The 16,320-nt window shown below is 47.5% G+C and overlaps 1 protein-coding gene across 1 annotated transcript in view; it reads right to left on the bottom strand.

The window, feature by feature from the left end:
* LOC143974836 (complement C3-like) overlaps positions 1-16,320 on the bottom strand; it is a 332,677-nt gene that overhangs the window by 189,599 nt on the left and 126,758 nt on the right. Inside the window, exon 13 of the mRNA XM_077476590.1 lies at positions 1,726-1,932. Within this exon, the coding sequence (XP_077332716.1) occupies positions 1,726-1,932 (207 nt within the window). The remainder of the gene's footprint in view (positions 1-1,725; positions 1,933-16,320) is intronic.

The raw sequence follows: 16,320 nt of genomic DNA, 5'->3' as shown, positions 1-16,320 counted from the left end.
ACTGTTGGACGGACAAAGTTGGGCGAACAGTCCGCGCGTGTGTACGCGGCCTTACAGATGAAAATGAGTGATGAGAGGCAAACAGTTTTGTCAAATTCAACCACTGCTGCACATTAATAAGGAATTTGGTAAAAAAAAAAAAAAAAGAAAAAAGAAAAAAAATAGAAAAAGGAAAGGTGCCTACACAAAAACCTGATCACACATTTAGCTCACCATTTAGATCATACCCCATACATGTGACTAACCCCCAGGATCCATGCAACCAGTGAGATCTGGTGACCCCCCCCTCCCCCCCAATCCTTACATGCAGCTAACTCTCCAGTTTCCACGTCACAAAGAAATGTGCAATATACAGTATACAACCAACTCTCCAGTATACATTCCACCAAAGATATCTACCCCACAGTATGCACAGCTAACTCCCCGGTACTCCAGTATACATGCCATCAGTTAGATTTGCCCATAATACATACAGTCTACTCACCAGTATCCATGACACCGATGAGATCTACCCCTCAGTGGACAAAACAAACTCCCCAGTACATACAGCTTTTTCCCCAGTATCCATGACACCAAAGAGATCTGCCCCCAGTACTCACAGCTAACTCTCCGGTATCTATGCAACAAATGAGATATGTCCCTCAATACACAAAGCTTACCTCACTCCCCAGTGTCCATATCCCCTGTGAGATCTGCACTTAAACACACACAACTATTTTTAAAGTATATATACCACCACTGAGATTTAATCCAAATACACAAACTCCCTAGTATCAAGGCCATCATTGAAATCTGTATTCCAATACACACAACTCACTTACAAGTATCCATGCCACCAGTGTAATCTGCACTCCAGCACTCACATTTCACTCCCCAGTGTCCACACTCCAGTACACACAGCTCACTTTCTATTATCCATGCTACTAGTGAGATCTTCTCCCAATACATGGATATCTTCTCGGTATCCAGGCCACAAGTAAAATTTGAAACCCAGTGTATACAGCTCATTTCCCAGTATTTATGCTACCAGTAAGATCTGCCCTGTTCAGACGGCTCGCTCTTCAGTATCCATGTCACCAGTAAAATCAGATCCCCAGTACACAAAGCCCACTTCCCAGTATCTATGCCACTGGTAATATCTGCACTCCAAAACACACAGCCCACTCCCCAGCAACAATATCTCCAGTAAGATCTGCCCTATATTGCACGTAGACCAATCTATATTAGTCATTCCACCAGTGAGATCTACACTCCAGAACACACAGCTGGCTTCCTGGTGCTGCTCGTGAGATCTTCTCCACATTGCACACATCTCATTTCCCAGTATTGTGTCCTTTGAAATCTGCCAATCAGTTCACACAGCTCATTCATACAGCTTTTTTTAACAAAAAGTTGAAAAAAAAAAACCTTATCCAAATTTTAAGAATATTATGTTAGCCCATAACCCTTTAAATTGATATCAATATATATCTATATAGCCATCATTCTGTCTACATTTAGAGAATAGGAGTATGGAATTGTACAATGTTTTGTCAGTTCTGTTGGACTTCACCAAAGTTTCTAAGCTAGGCCAATGAAAACCGCATTATAAACCTGAATGCAAAGTAATTTAATGCCATATTCTGAATCACCCATTCAAGAAACATACAACAATTTGCAAATGTTTATATAATCAGCGAATAAAGAAAATGTGAAAACCATGCACGTCAGAAAAAATTTACTTACGTTACTTTTACAGGTTCGTTTCATGTGTAGCCAGATGGAATCAGACACTATTTCAAGAAGTGAGTTAAGATAAACCAAATAATAATAAGCCACGATTCTGAAAGAGGGCAGCATCTCAGGGGTCAAAGTAATTCGCAATGAAGTGATCGCTTCACTTGCTGTCCTTTTCTGAATTTTAGTCAGCAGTATTTTTCCTCTACTTATCACCTGTGCAAACATAAGAAATACTGTTATTAAAGTATTTTCTGGCTCCACCAACAGAGGTTCCTTATTGACGCTATTCTTGCCGCTGACATGTGAATAGTTCACCATTTTTACTGCCCCTTGAAAGCCTATGTATTCTAGTTAGTGGACTAGTGTACTGTGAATTTACCTACATAGCTCACTCTAAGCTTGTATTACCTTCCTGATAGCATAGCAGCAGGGCCGTTTTTAAGGCAGGGCAAATGGGGCAGCTGCCCTGAGCCCTGTCATTGTTGTGGGGCCCAAAGCAGCTGCCTCATACTTGCCAACTATGCTGGTTTAAATTCCCTTGTCACTTGAGGTTTTAGTCCTGTGCTGTGTCCCAATATCTCAGTGTGAAGTGCTGCTACTTATATTGCTCAGCTCTGCCCTTTTGTTGTGTACAGATGACATGTAAATTGCCTGCATTCATATGTAAATAGCAGCGACCAGCAGCATTGATATGTATATCTTGCCCCCCTGAGGTCATATCCACAGCAATCAATAGCAGCCAATCAACAAGCAGAAATCATGTGCTGTAACCTCTAGCAACTAACCAGTGAGCTGTAATGTGTGCTGTAACCTCTACACTGTATCATTACCGCTTACTGACTGGTTGCTAATCTCTGGCAACTAATCGCAATAGCTGCCTGATCTGATTCAGTAAACTGATTTTGAGTCTACCTGCTATTTATTGTATGTCTCAGAGCAGGTGGAGAGTGAAAACAGCATGGGGGGCCCCAAGAAAAGTTTTGCCCAGGGTCCAGTCAATATTAAAGACGGCCCTGCATAGCAGGCCAACAGCTTTATCAGTAATACCGATACAAACAAGGAAAAATGTCTCATTCTATTTCCAGTACTAGCATGCCTTGTGCGGCTAAGTTGATCTTGCCAGTGGGATTCAAAGGTCAGTCCATTAACCAGTATATCTAATGGGGTCAAACCAGGGGCGGACTGACCATTAGGTCATTCGGGCGCCGACCGAGGGCCCGTGGCCAGTAGGGGGCCCGTGAGAAGCTCATAGCCCTGAGTCTCTTATTGGTGCTGTGGCTGTGTGTAAATGCAAGAGAGAGAATCGCTCGCTATTCTCCAATTGGGGGAGGAGGCTTCCGCCTTCAATCCACACCCCTCGTCTCTCATTGGCTCCAGAGAAGCTGAATTTGTGGCGCCAAATTTGAGTCCTGAGCAGGAGAGGAACTAGCTGGAGGAAGCATCGGAAATGTCAGCGCTGACAACTAGAGCACATAGGACACTGAGCTGAGCCGACGGAGTGAGTGAGTGAGTGAGGGAGGGAGGGGGAGAGCACCCCCTAGGAGCCTGGACATTGTTACTGCTCATATAAGACACCCCTCAAGTCAATGGACAAAGGAGAAACTCGATCTCTTCCATGCTTGTGTGTGTCAGGCAGCACCTGAGCCTCCTCCCTCCCTTCCTGGGGGAGAACAGAGCAAGCAGGACAACACAGTAGCGATCATTGCTACCCATAAAGTAGTCACCGGAGCTCAAGGCAAGATAACAGGATGGATGGCAGACTGCATTCTTCTGTGAGTCACAATTGTTCTGCCTTCCACACTGTATAAATATGTGCTTTAAACTTGTCCTGTACATCAGCAGGACAGGTCTGGTGAATGTAAAATTCTTGAATATGTTAAGAATATACTGGAACTTTTCACCTACTACATACATCAGATGTATTTTCACAAAATAATTCTTTTTAATATATGTGTATGTAGAATATCCCTGTAGCACCTGAAAAGTCCCAGTATATTTCTAACATATTCATGAATTTGCGCAATAACAGCAAAGGATGTGGTGCCACAATACAGCCCTTCTCCAGGAAATTAAGATAAAGTCCATTCTTGCAGTGTGTGGGGGGGGGGGGTGGGGGGCCTTTTTCACCTACCTGTTTTCATGCTCCAGCCAGCTGCACTGCTCTGTTCCTCTAAAACCCCAGCCTCATCACATACCATAAAGTAACATTAACCCTGTATGGTATGATGAGGGGGGCTGGAGTGTCCTCTGCACATGCACCGCTGCCACGTGTGCAAGCCCTTACACGCTCAGTCATTTTCAAACATGCATGCGCAGTGACATAATGGCACCGGGCAGCACCATTTTTAAATGTAAGGCAGCAGTGGCACTTTGTGAGGTTTCAGGAGTGGCGCGCACCTCTCATCACAGCCTAGTAAGACCCCTCAGCCTCTGACCCCTGTACCATGACCGCAGCCTCTGACCCCTGTACCCTGTCCGCAGCCTCTGACCCCTGTACCCTGTCCGCAGCCTCTGACCCCTGTACCCTGACCGCAGCCTCTGACCCCTGTACCATGACCGCAGCCTCTGACCCCTGTACCATGACCGCAGCCTCTGACCCCTGTACCATGACCGCAGCCTCTGACCCCTGTACCATGACCGCAGCCTCTGACCCCTGTACCATGACCGCAGCCTCTGACCCCTGTACCATGACCGCAGCCTCTGACCCCTGTACCCTGTCCGCAGCCTCTGACCCCTGTACCATGACCGCAGCCTCTGACCCCTGTACCATGACCGCAGCCTCTGACCCCTGTACCATGACCGCAGCCTCTGACCCCTGTACCATGACCGCAGCCTCTGACCCCTGTACCATGACCGCAGCCTCTGACCCCTGTACCATGACCGCAGCCTCTGACCCCTGTACCATGACCGCAGCCTCTGACCCCTGTACCATGACCGCAGCCTCTGACCCCTGTACCATGACCGCAGCCTCTGACCCCTGTACCATGACCGCAGCCTCTGACCCCTGTTCCCTGTCCGCAGCCTCTGACCCCTGTACCCTGTCCGCAGCCTCTGACCCCTGTACCCTGTCCGCAGCCTCTGACCCCTGTACCCTGTCCGCAGCCTCTGACCCCTGTACCCTGTCCGCAGCCTCTGACCCCTGTACCCTGTCCGCAGCCTCTGACCCCTGTACCCTGTCCGCAGCCTCTGACCCCTGTACCCTGTCCGCAGCCTCTGACCCCTGTACCCTGTCTGCAGCCTTTGCAGTGTGTGTGTATATTATATACTTTCTTTACTTTGCTGCTATGGGCTCTAGCCTCAGAATCTAATTTCTCCATCAGTTTAGGCCTATATGTATTTTCTACATGTTGGTAAAAATCCCAATATGCTATGGGATATTTTTATAGAATTTTTTTTTTTGTTACTAGTAATGGTTAACTGTACTAATGACACTGGTAGGGAAGGGGTTAACACCAGGGGGCAATCAAAGGGTTACATGTGTTCCTAGAAAGTGCTTTCTAACTGTGTGGGGGAGGTGCTTTAAATGTGGGAAGACAGATCTGTGTTCCTGTTTAGCAGACACACAGGATCTCGGTCTTCCCTACTAACAGAATGGCGATCTAACTTGTTTACATCGGCAGACCACCGTTCTGCCTCTGATGGAAACGATCGTCTGGACCCAGTGGACATCTGGTCCACCAGACCCACTAATTAGCTCTCGGTGTGTCCAATCAAAGCGGCAGTGGGTCAAACAGCGCACAGACCCACAAGTGTAGAAGTACCATACCTGTGCGTGATTCTGCTCACAGGAAACGCAGCCCCACAGAAAATGTACGTGGTTATATGTGCGTTTATTGTTCTTTATTTTCTTAACTCTTTAAACATATATTTTGAACATACAGTAGAGAAATTCTGTGACCAATGCATGTAATGTAACAGTGCAATATATATGTGGGGCTTTGTGAGGGTGTGGCTTGTGCGTGGGTGGGTGGTGACAAAGGGGGCCCCATGATCCCCTATTTCCCGGGGGCCCCATGGGTTGTCAGTCCGCCCCTGGGTCAAACGCATTTTTCTGTATATGTCTAGCCCCGATTACAAGTAAAACAATGACATTTTAATATACTGTAAATAATCACACAATTGTAACACTGTTCATCATTTATTGATTGATTTTTATACCACTTAATTAGCCCCATAAGTTGGCATTTAAAACAATGAATCCCATGTACTGGGTTGCTTCCCTTTGATAAGCCAGGGAAGTACTTGTTAGTGGCTTCCTTGTCTCTCCTTATTGCATAAACATTAACCCGAGCCACATGTTCCTGTTTATGCTATGCCCAAGCAATAATCGACTTTTATTTGATCAGCAATTTGTAACAGTTACAAAAATGCTCTTAGCATTTTTGTCACTAGAAACAAATGAAATGCAGTCAATAGAAGGTTTGTATTAAGTCATTAAAGCGTTTGTTACCCGAACATTTCATATTCCTGATATGTGATTGCTGTACCATGTACTTGTATGAAAAAGTATCCTACTTTCTTTGTATTGCTTCCTTTGTATGACATCCCTGGTAATCCTGCTAGTCCCTCTGCTTTTCTATTAAAAAACTGACCACACTAATCAGGAGAGCACACTGTGGTGAGTTCTCTAGCTGTGCTGGGAACTCAGCCTGCTCTCCTCCAATGATCAGACTTTTCCTGACATGCCCCTCCTGCACAGCCATTCACTGGGAAGTTCAGTGTACTGCTGCATCTCCTCCCTGAGCTCTTATGCAGCGGAGAACAGAAGTAATTTGATCACTTATAAAAAAAATGGAAAAGTACATTATAATGGTTTTTTTTGTTTTGTTTTTTTAATTATACACAAATGTTTTGCCTATAACTTATATTTTAAACTGAATGAGTTTTACAAGGTGATGGTTTACAATCACTTTGCTATATTGCTTAGAACAATTTGTGAGAGACCCTGAATCTGCCTGATTCCTATACTCATCATGGTCAGACCATGGCCCAGTTATGATACAGTTGACAGGTTTGGGCCACAAGGCGAACCAATTTTATTGGTGACTTAACAAATTTTTGTTGAGCAATTGAACTTTTATTAATAATATATTACTTTACATTAACCACTTCAGCCCTGGAAGATTTTACCGCCTTCCTGACCAGAGCACTTTTTTCAATTAGGCACTGCGTCGCTTTAACTGACAATTGTGCGGTCGTGCGACGTTGCACCCAAACAAAATTGACTTCCTTTTTTCCCACAAATACAGTTTTCCTTTGGTGGTACTTGTTTACCTCTGCAATTTTTATTTTTTGCACTAGAAACAAAAAAAAAGCAAAATTTTTGAAAAAAAGCAAAATTTTTTTACTTTTTGCTATGATAAATATCCCCCAAAAATATATAATAAAACTAATTTTTTCCTCAGTTTAGGCCGATACTTCTACATATTCTTGTTTAAAAAAATCACAATAAGGGTATATTAATTGGTTTGCGCAAACGTTATAGCATCTACAAAATAGGGGATAGATTTATGGGATTTTTATTATAATTTTTTTATTAGTAATGGCGGCAGTCTGCGATTTTTATCGTGACTGTGACATTATGGCGGACACATCTGACACTTTTGACACTATTTTGGGACCATTGTCATTTATACAGCGATCAGTGCTATAAAAAAGCACTGATTACTGTGTAAATGACAGTGGCAGGGAAGGGGTTAAACACTAGGCAATCAAGGGGTTAAATGTGTCCTAGGGAGTGATTCTAACTGTGGGGGGGTGGACTTCAACTAACATGACAGCATTCACTGCTCTCGATGACAGGGAGCAGTGATCGCTGTCGTGTCACAAGGCAGAACGGGGAAATGCCTTGTTTACATAGGCATCTCCCCGTTCTGCGGCTCCGTGATACAATCGCCAGGAGACCAGTGGACATTGAGTCTGCCGGTCCCGCTGTACGCGGCGCATGCCTGCCCATAAACCCCCACCAGTTAAAGGGGACGTACAGGTACGCCCATTTGCCCACCGCTCCCATTGTGCCAATGTATATCGGTGTGCAGCGGTGGTTAAAGCAGTATTAAACCAAAAAACAAACATTATATTACCAATTCTTAGATGTGATGGTTGTATTCATTTTCTTTTTTGGGCTTTGCTTCTTCTATTTTCATTTGGTGACCCAGCCACCAATTCTGTTTTTCAAAAGCTCAAGCTCCCCATAAAAGTAGCAGTTTACATGGATGAGACAAACTATTTAACATGGGCAGGGGTGATTAAAACCTTTATCCCGAAAGGAAAAAAGACTGTTTGCCATAACAGATTATAAAGTGTGAGCTGGAGTTTGGTATTAAAATCTGATAATACATTTAACATTGCCTCCATCCCCCCCACCCCTTAGATTGGCAATGCTGCTGCCTGCTGTGCCACCTGTGATCATCTATACAGAGTGGTGTCTGTATAATACAGGAGGTGTGTTACTGGCCAGATCACCAGGTGAAAACAGAGGGAGGTTGATAAGCTGCAATTTATTACATTTTTGGTTTAATGCCAGTTTAAGGAATTTAAATAATCCCGAGGTCACCTCCCCACAGGGCTGGACTGCGACAGAAATTTGGCCCTGGACTTCATCCAGACCGGCTCACTCACATTTTGAGTGTCCCATCAGCACCCCCTTACATCAGAGTGTCCCATTACCAGCCCCCTTACAACAGAGTGTCCCATCAGCACCCCCTTACATCAGAGTGACCCATCTCCAGCCCCCTTACAACAGAGTGTCCCATCAGCCCCCTTACAACAGAGTGTCCCATCAGCCCCCTTACAACAGAGTGTCCCATCAGCCCCCTTACAACAGAGTGTCCCATCAGCCCCCTTACATCAGAGTGTCCCATTACCAGCCCCCTTACAACAGAGTGTCCCATCAGCACCCCCTTACATCAGAGTGACCCATCTCCAGCCCCCTTACAACAGAGTGTCCCATCAGCCCCCTTACAACAGAGTGTCCCATCAGCCCCCTTACAACAGAGTGTCCCATCAGCCCCCTTACAACAGAGTGTCCCATCAGCCCCCTTACATCAGAGTGTCCCATCAGCCCCCTTACATCAGAGTGTCCCATCAGCAGCCCCTTTACATCAGAGTGTCCCATTAGCAGCCCCTTACATCAGAGTGTCCCATCAGCACCCCCTTACATCAGAGTGTCCCATCACCAGCCCCCTAACATCAGAGTGGCCCACTGAGCCATCGGCCCACCGGGAAACTCCCGGTAGTCCCGATGGCCAGTACATGCCTGCCTCCCCAATAATTAAACAGTCCCCTATAATTCAGCTCCACCCCTCCACCCTCCAGCAGGGGGTTGCATGCGCAAGAACAGCAAACTGTTTCTCATGTCAGCTGTCTTTGTGACCCAAAACCCTGTGACACATCTGTGCACATATAGAATACAAGAGGGTAGGCAAGAAGGGAGGTAATGCTGCTTTTTTAAAAATCTATGAAATAATAAAAATTTTAAATTGTATAGCCAAATGTGAGCGAGGGAAGGGGGAGGAGGCAGGGCAAAATAAAAGATAGTTTAGGGTAGAAGTCACCTTTAATTGGGTGGGCCATAAATATACTATCAGAGGTCACATCATCCAATTAACTTCTAAATAAAATAAACTACACCACAGCCTTTTAGAAAGCAAATACAACGACTTCCGGTTCCGGTGCCACATGAGGAGGAGGTGATCGTCCTCAGCTCCCACTCTGCTCCCCACAAAACCGGCGACTACCACCCACATACGCCTAGGGGAGACCCCCTGCTACATCCACAGGCTGGTGAGCATACATGGATCACTTTGTGGAGCGATCGTATGTTAAGGCGGCCTCTGCAGTGCCATCTCCGATGGGAGAGACACACGCGGCCAACATGGCGGCCGCGCCATCCACAGCGGAGCACAGACAGCCACATACAGAGCCTCCTGCTGCCCCAGGGAAAGCACTAGTGGACCCAGCCTCTCCCGAGGGAATAGCACAGGCTGTAGTCACGCTGTTAGGACCTACATTAGCTGCCACAGTAGAAGCAGCAGTACATAGAGGGCTGTAACAGCTGCACCTGGAAGTGCAAGCCCAGGCACAGCAGACCCCACAGACCAAACTGAGGCTTTACTTTCCAGAGTACGTTAGCCCAAACTCCAGAATACACACTTAGATGAACTAAATGCCCCTATTACCCTAGAAGATATTCAGCGCACAATCACTGCTATGTCATCTGCCAAAGCACCAGGGCCAGACAGATATACGGCGAATTTTACAAATTAACCATTGACTTTATTCCCGACTCACTTAAACGTGTTTATGCAGGCATGTGGAATGGAGGGCCTTATCTGCCTACTGGGACACAGGCATATATCAAATGAATCTACAAGAAAGGGAAAGACTCCCTACTGCCAGGATCCTACCGCCCAATATCCTTAATAAAAGTAAATGTCAAAATCTTATCCAAAATAGTAGCTTCGCGTCTAGCCCTTCTACTCCCGTCCCTGCTTCATTCAGCCCAATCAGGCTTAGTTACAGGCCGATCAACCACACTGAATATAAGAAAAGTCCTCATGGCCCTAAATTACGCTAAAACACACCCAGACCAAGACATTTCAATTATTTTCTAGACGCAGAAAAAACTTTTGACAATGTTAGTTTGTCTTGGCTATTTAGAGTAATGACACAATTTGGCTTCCAGGGACCTTTCATGGTGTTTCTCCAACAAATGTATACATCTCCGACGGCACGCCTGGTCACACCTGACTTCATATCTGGATCAATACCCTTAACTAAGGGGAACTAAGGGAACTAGGCAGGGATGCCCACTGTCACCCATACTATTTAATTTGGCCATTGAGCCCCTATCTAGAATACTTAAGTCACGGGATGGGGTCAGTGGAATTACTATAGGAACCCAGGTTTAAGGCCGCGTACACACGCGGGGACTGTTCGCTCAACTTTGTCCGCTGAACAGTGTTTCGGCGGACAGTCCGCTCGTGTGTGGGCTTTCAGCGGACAGTTTCAGCGGACAGTCTGCTGAACAAAGTTTTTCGGAAATTCCGAAAAACTGTCCTCTGAAACTCTGTTTCAGCGAACAGTCCCCTCGTGTGTAGGCTTGTTCGTCAAACTAAGTTCCGCGCATGCTCAGAAAGGATTTACACGCCGAAGTTTGCATTGCAGTGTATAGGACGTCGTATTTTTCGTCCCGTCGTACGTGCCGTTCACGTCATCGCGCACGGTTTCAGCGGACTGTTCGTTCGTCGTGTGTGGGCAAGTCCGTCCATGCTAATTTTGAGTGGACTGTCCGCTGAAACTGTTTGACGGACAAAGTTGAGCGAACAGTCCCCGCGTGTGTACGCGGCCTTAGACTCTGCCTTATTTGCAGACGACATACTGCTGTTTTCCACTGATCCCGTCTCTGACTTCGACAACTTGAGGGAACTTTTTGTGGTCTTTCGAATGAGCTTGGGCTTTCGAATAAACTTTGACAAAAGTGAAATCTTACCTCTCCACCCAAGACTAGCTCTGAAGTGGAAACATTTATCTCCATTCACTATAGCACAACATTCTATAACTTATTTGGGTATCCATATAGGCCGTGAACCCTCCCCTTTATATGTGCTCAATTATCCCCCGTTAATAACCAAAATTGTTCAGGAATCAGAGGTCTGGGCGACCCTGCCCCTCTCGCTCTTTGGGAGATCCCACTTATTTAAAATGGTATCCTTTGCTCGGTTACTATACCCAATGCAGACCATACCCTCACTACTGAAGCACTCAGATATCCAAAAGATTCACAAGGCATTATCTACTTTCCTATGGTCTCGCAAAAAAGCATGCATTGCTTTGGATAAATTGAGCCTCCCGAAGCCCGAGGGCGGTGCAGGTATGCCAAATATTAATTTTTATAATCTTGCATGTTTACTTAGACAGGGATTAGATTGGATAACGGGGAAATTCAAATACTGTAATACCCCTCTCGAGGGGGCTATGGCCTCTCCATACACCCTAGCGGCCATTCTACACTCCAATCTTAATGCCCTACCACCTCACTGAAATCAAAGGTACTTATCAGGGACACTATCATTGCCTGGAGAGAAATGCGTAAACTACTGGGGCTACCATCGACTATCTCTATATACTTGCCAATTCAAGGGAACCCTATGTTTCTGCCTTCTACCCTGCATGAAGCATTTGACCAATGGAAAGTAAAAGGCCTCACCTCAGCTACAGCTATGTATCAAGACAGACCGGGGGAGCTCAAACCCTTTTCATCTTTATCACGAGAATTCTCCCTACCATCAGCACACATCTTTTACTACAACCAATTGACTGACTATCTGAGATCATGCTGTGGACCCAAGTCTGACCCTTTCCGGAAGTCATTCATAGACACGGCGCTACAGACAGGGGAGTATTCCATCACTAGCTTATACTCCTACCTTATCCAACACCAATCTGAGAAGTACCACCTCAAACCGTTCCAAACATGGTCTTACCTCCTTGGTGATGATGATCTCCCAGAAAAAATACAGGAAGGATACAGACACGTACACAAACTAACCATATCAGAAACATGATGTGAAACCCAATTCAAAATAATCCACAGAGCCTACTACCCATTTTACATCAAAAAAGACAACTCAAGCCTAAAACAATGCCCTTGGTGCTCTATACCCCCGTCCCACTCTGCTCCATCGTTTCTGGGACTGCCCAACCATTGCCAGTTACTGGGACTCGGTTATGTCGTATGTTGGTAGTATTACCAAGAAGCAGATCCCGAAAGACCAGCTGTTATGTCTATTTGGATATAATCCCCAATCACCTCCCTCAGCGAGTGAGAAACCGACACCTATTCCGCAATGGGCACACCTTTTGCCTTTTTACCTCTTGTAGCTCGCAGAATGATAATGAACTATTGGATCTCCAAAGACCCACCTACTCAACCTGCAGTGCAAAGAGCCATGGAATCGCTCTTTTATATGGAAAGACTGGACACCATTACAAGAAACTTTCAACCTACTTCTCGTTTTTTTGCATGATACAAATACATGGAGGCCACACTAACTCAGGCAGATATGCAAATGGTCATGCACCCGTTTCGCTACACAGCCTGGTACCTGAAAGGCAATCTTGCCGGGTCACTAGGCAACCTCAAGTTGGTAGCTCAATGTGATCCTTCAGCTTATCGGCCACCATGAACTGCCAGCGACTACGTTGGCCCCCTGACTTCCAGGACTATACCTCCGGCCTTGCCCCCACTCCCGAGGGAAAACTGTTACGAGCTATTGTTACTAAGCATAATCCGTATAGACTATAAAGACCCTTTTGGTCACCCCCACCTTAAACACAAATCTGCACCATACCTAAACAATGTTTTCTTCTACATGATTCAATGTGTGTACACATGTACTAATCAGTGATACAGTATTCTATGTGTTTATGTTTATGAATATGCAAAACCCAATAAAGAATAAAAAAAAAAATACAAATACAACTTGTGTAGGGGGTGCCGCTCAGCCTGCCCGTGGCCCCACACCTCCTGTTGGGTGCTCCTGGGATTGACGCAGATACTGACAGACTCTCTGCAGGGAGAGCGTGAGTGTCAGTAGCTGCGGGGGAATAGCCCTCTCCCTCTCCTCACTCAACAAAGTAAGCGAGTAGCGCCTGCAAGGAGCCAGCCACCCGCTCTACTTCCTCCCGTTTCCTCATTGGTGGGGGGAGAGGATCAATAAAGACAGAAGCACTGCAGCAAAGCATCTTGGGACATGTAGTCCCTAGCACAGATGGCCCCATAATAATCCCTGGGGGCAGAACTACACAGCCCAGTATGCTCAGGAGGAAGAGAAGAGAAGGACACAACAAGGCTGCCTGGGAGAGACCACGAGGCAAGGTAGAAGACCAAACCCAGGGGAGAGGTGTTGTCTTCCCGGGACAGTGTGCCATTCCTCCCACAGATCCAAGGCCGGTTGGGGACATCCTGACTGAGAGGGGAATCCTAGGTGCATTCTCCAGATGCACCTGTACAGGCGCCGAGAAGCATTCCATTTGTGGGGTAGCCAGTCGGGCAACCCAAAGAGACTGCCTGTTCCAGGTCACTTCCCTTGGGCCTTGGTCGCAGGATTGGTGAGCAGGCACTTATCCATCTTACAGAGACACTTCACGCAGAAAACATTGCCTATTTTCACCTACACCAGTAAAACACTGTGCTGCACTCATCGTTTGCCAGGCAGTAAGAGTGTTCTTTTGGCTTCTGGAGTTCCATAGTACACTGTACACCACTCCTGCCAAACAGGACATCTAAGTGCACCAACTAAAGTAGCTAGCTGAAGATTCAAGCCTTTCTTCTTTCAAGGGACTGAAGTCACTGGTGGCATACAGGCACACACATAACCAAAGTTCAGGATAAATGTTGAATGAGTGGGGTAATCTGGTTGGGACCTCACATTATTAAACCGAACTAGGTACAGTGTTTGCAGTTCTTTGAGACTGTGGGGTCAGGGGACAGTAGGGGGAGATCTGACATAAGAAAGGGTTATTCCTCTGCCCTCCAGCTGCCTGGACTTATTGTATCATTGAGTTCTATTGCTCTTAATCTTCAGTCATTATTACACAGCTGATTTATTTGAGATACATTTGTCTAATATTCAGTTATATTGTTACTGTTTGTTCCATTCCTAAGAAATTTCACAGTAATCAGGGCCTCTTGACCGCCCCCCCCCCCCTCTGCAACCGGGAAGGAGAGCCTTGACTGATGGTACAGGACAAGGTGGCTGTGTGGTCATCAGGGATCAGTTGCTATGGGGGATGGGCTGGGCCTGAGCTCAGGAAGGTTTGTTCCCAGGGAATTCTGTGTCTTTCGAGGAACGTGGCTGGAAGAGCTGCAGAGACCCTGTCCCTCCACCATGGACACCAAACTCCTGCTGGCCAAGGTCCACGAACTGGCCCTGCAAGGTCAGGCAGACTGGCTGTTTGCCCTCCTCTCTCCCCTGAGGTGCCTGCCTTTCCCCCCACCTCCTGCAGTCTCTGCTTCTGGGCCCCTGGGGGACGGCCGCTCCACACATGCCACACACCCCTGCCAGCCAACACCCGTACACCAACATCTCTGTCAGGAAGATCCTGCCAGCGAAAGACAGTCTGGGCCTTCCGCCGTGGGTCCGCGTTCGCGTGTGCGCGCGGGTGCGTGCACACGCCTGTGCGCATGTGCATTTGCCTGTTGGCGCCAGACGGGTTATTTAACTCGGTCTGTCACATTGAGATCTTGCTGTCTGATCTACAGCATGCGAGTATCCTGACCCTGAGAACCTGCCTTCTGTGACCTTCGACCCGGCTTGTCTACCTACCATCCTTGCTATCCACCTGCACCTGATTCCGGCCTGCCTGACTACCCTTCTGCTTAATCCTTTAGTACCTCCGCTGACCGTCTGACCACCGACCCGGCCTGTCTGACTCCCCTGCTTCCAGCATCCTGGTTCCTGGTGGCTGTCTGCTGTCCTGCCTCCAGTTGTTGGTCCAGCTCCTGCCTGCAGTCCAGCTTCTGCCTGAGTTTCTGAGTCCTGGTTCCAGCTGCCTACCTGCTGTTCTGTTCCAGCCTGCTGCACCCGCCTGTTGACCCAGCTCCTTCCCGGTCCCTGCCTCCTGATCCTGCTGGAGGTTCGCCTACACAGTACTTCCTAGGTTCCAGCCCCCTCTGCTGCTGTTGATCCTGACAGGCACTTGTGCCACTCCGGACTCTTGTGCTTCCTGTATACTCTACCAGGGCCCTCAAGTCGGAGCCATAAGAGAGGTCTCTCCCTGCAGGTCGGGCTCTTCCACTAGGTACGTGACAATCTCCCTGCGCCCGGCTGGGTGGGAGATGGTCGAGCTGCTCCGGCTGTCCTCCCCTTCTTGCGGACCCCTGCATACCCGCACCTCTCTGCGCCTGGCTGGGCGGGAGATTCCCGAGGGCTGCCCGCCACCACAGCCCAGCCTCGGTCTGCTGCATGGCAGGGCTGGAGATTCCTACTCCAGTCCTGGGATGTCAAATGCACCAGCCGGTCCTCTGCCAGGAGTCCACAGTTGTTTTTAAGGCAGCTCAGCTGCTGTCCTTGGCCACCCAGGCCTCTGCCCCTAGACCTCTCCTTCCATCATCACCCTCCTGCCTCACCAGGCGCCACCATTCCTCTCAGAGATGGACGTCGCAGGCCCCTGCCAGCCCCTACCATGGTCAATGCTGCATCGGTCGTCCCGCCTCTTCAGCTCTGTCTCCGCGCATCAGTGAGTATGACTGTGACTTAATTTGGGGTAGGTCTAGTGATGCTTCTGTATCGGGCCCGCCAGACGAACACATAGCTATGGTCGTAAAATCGCTTCTGTCCCACATGGGGGTTTCGGGTCCGGCGGTCAGTTTGGGTTCCATCTCTGGTGCTCTGTGGGTGGTCTCGCCTACTGGCACGCACCTGGTGGAGGAGGTAAAGGAAAAGATCTGTGAATTTATTGATTTTCTCACGCTCGTCCCTCCTGACTGGGAGATGATCAACAAATCTTGTCGCGTTGATGTCACGGCGCAGGGCGACAAATCCAAACAGCTTCCTCGCACGTTCGGGAACTGGCTGCAAGGGTTCTGCGCTTTAC

Source organism: Lithobates pipiens, unplaced genomic scaffold (genome assembly GCF_037356315.1).
Source record: "Lithobates pipiens isolate NorthernLeopardFrog02 unplaced genomic scaffold, aLitPip1_a1.2 Scaffold_13, whole genome shotgun sequence".
Lineage (NCBI taxonomy): Eukaryota > Metazoa > Chordata > Amphibia > Anura > Ranidae > Lithobates > Lithobates pipiens.
Note: the sequence above shows the minus strand (reverse complement) of the source record. Positions and strands in the feature narration are given on the sequence as shown.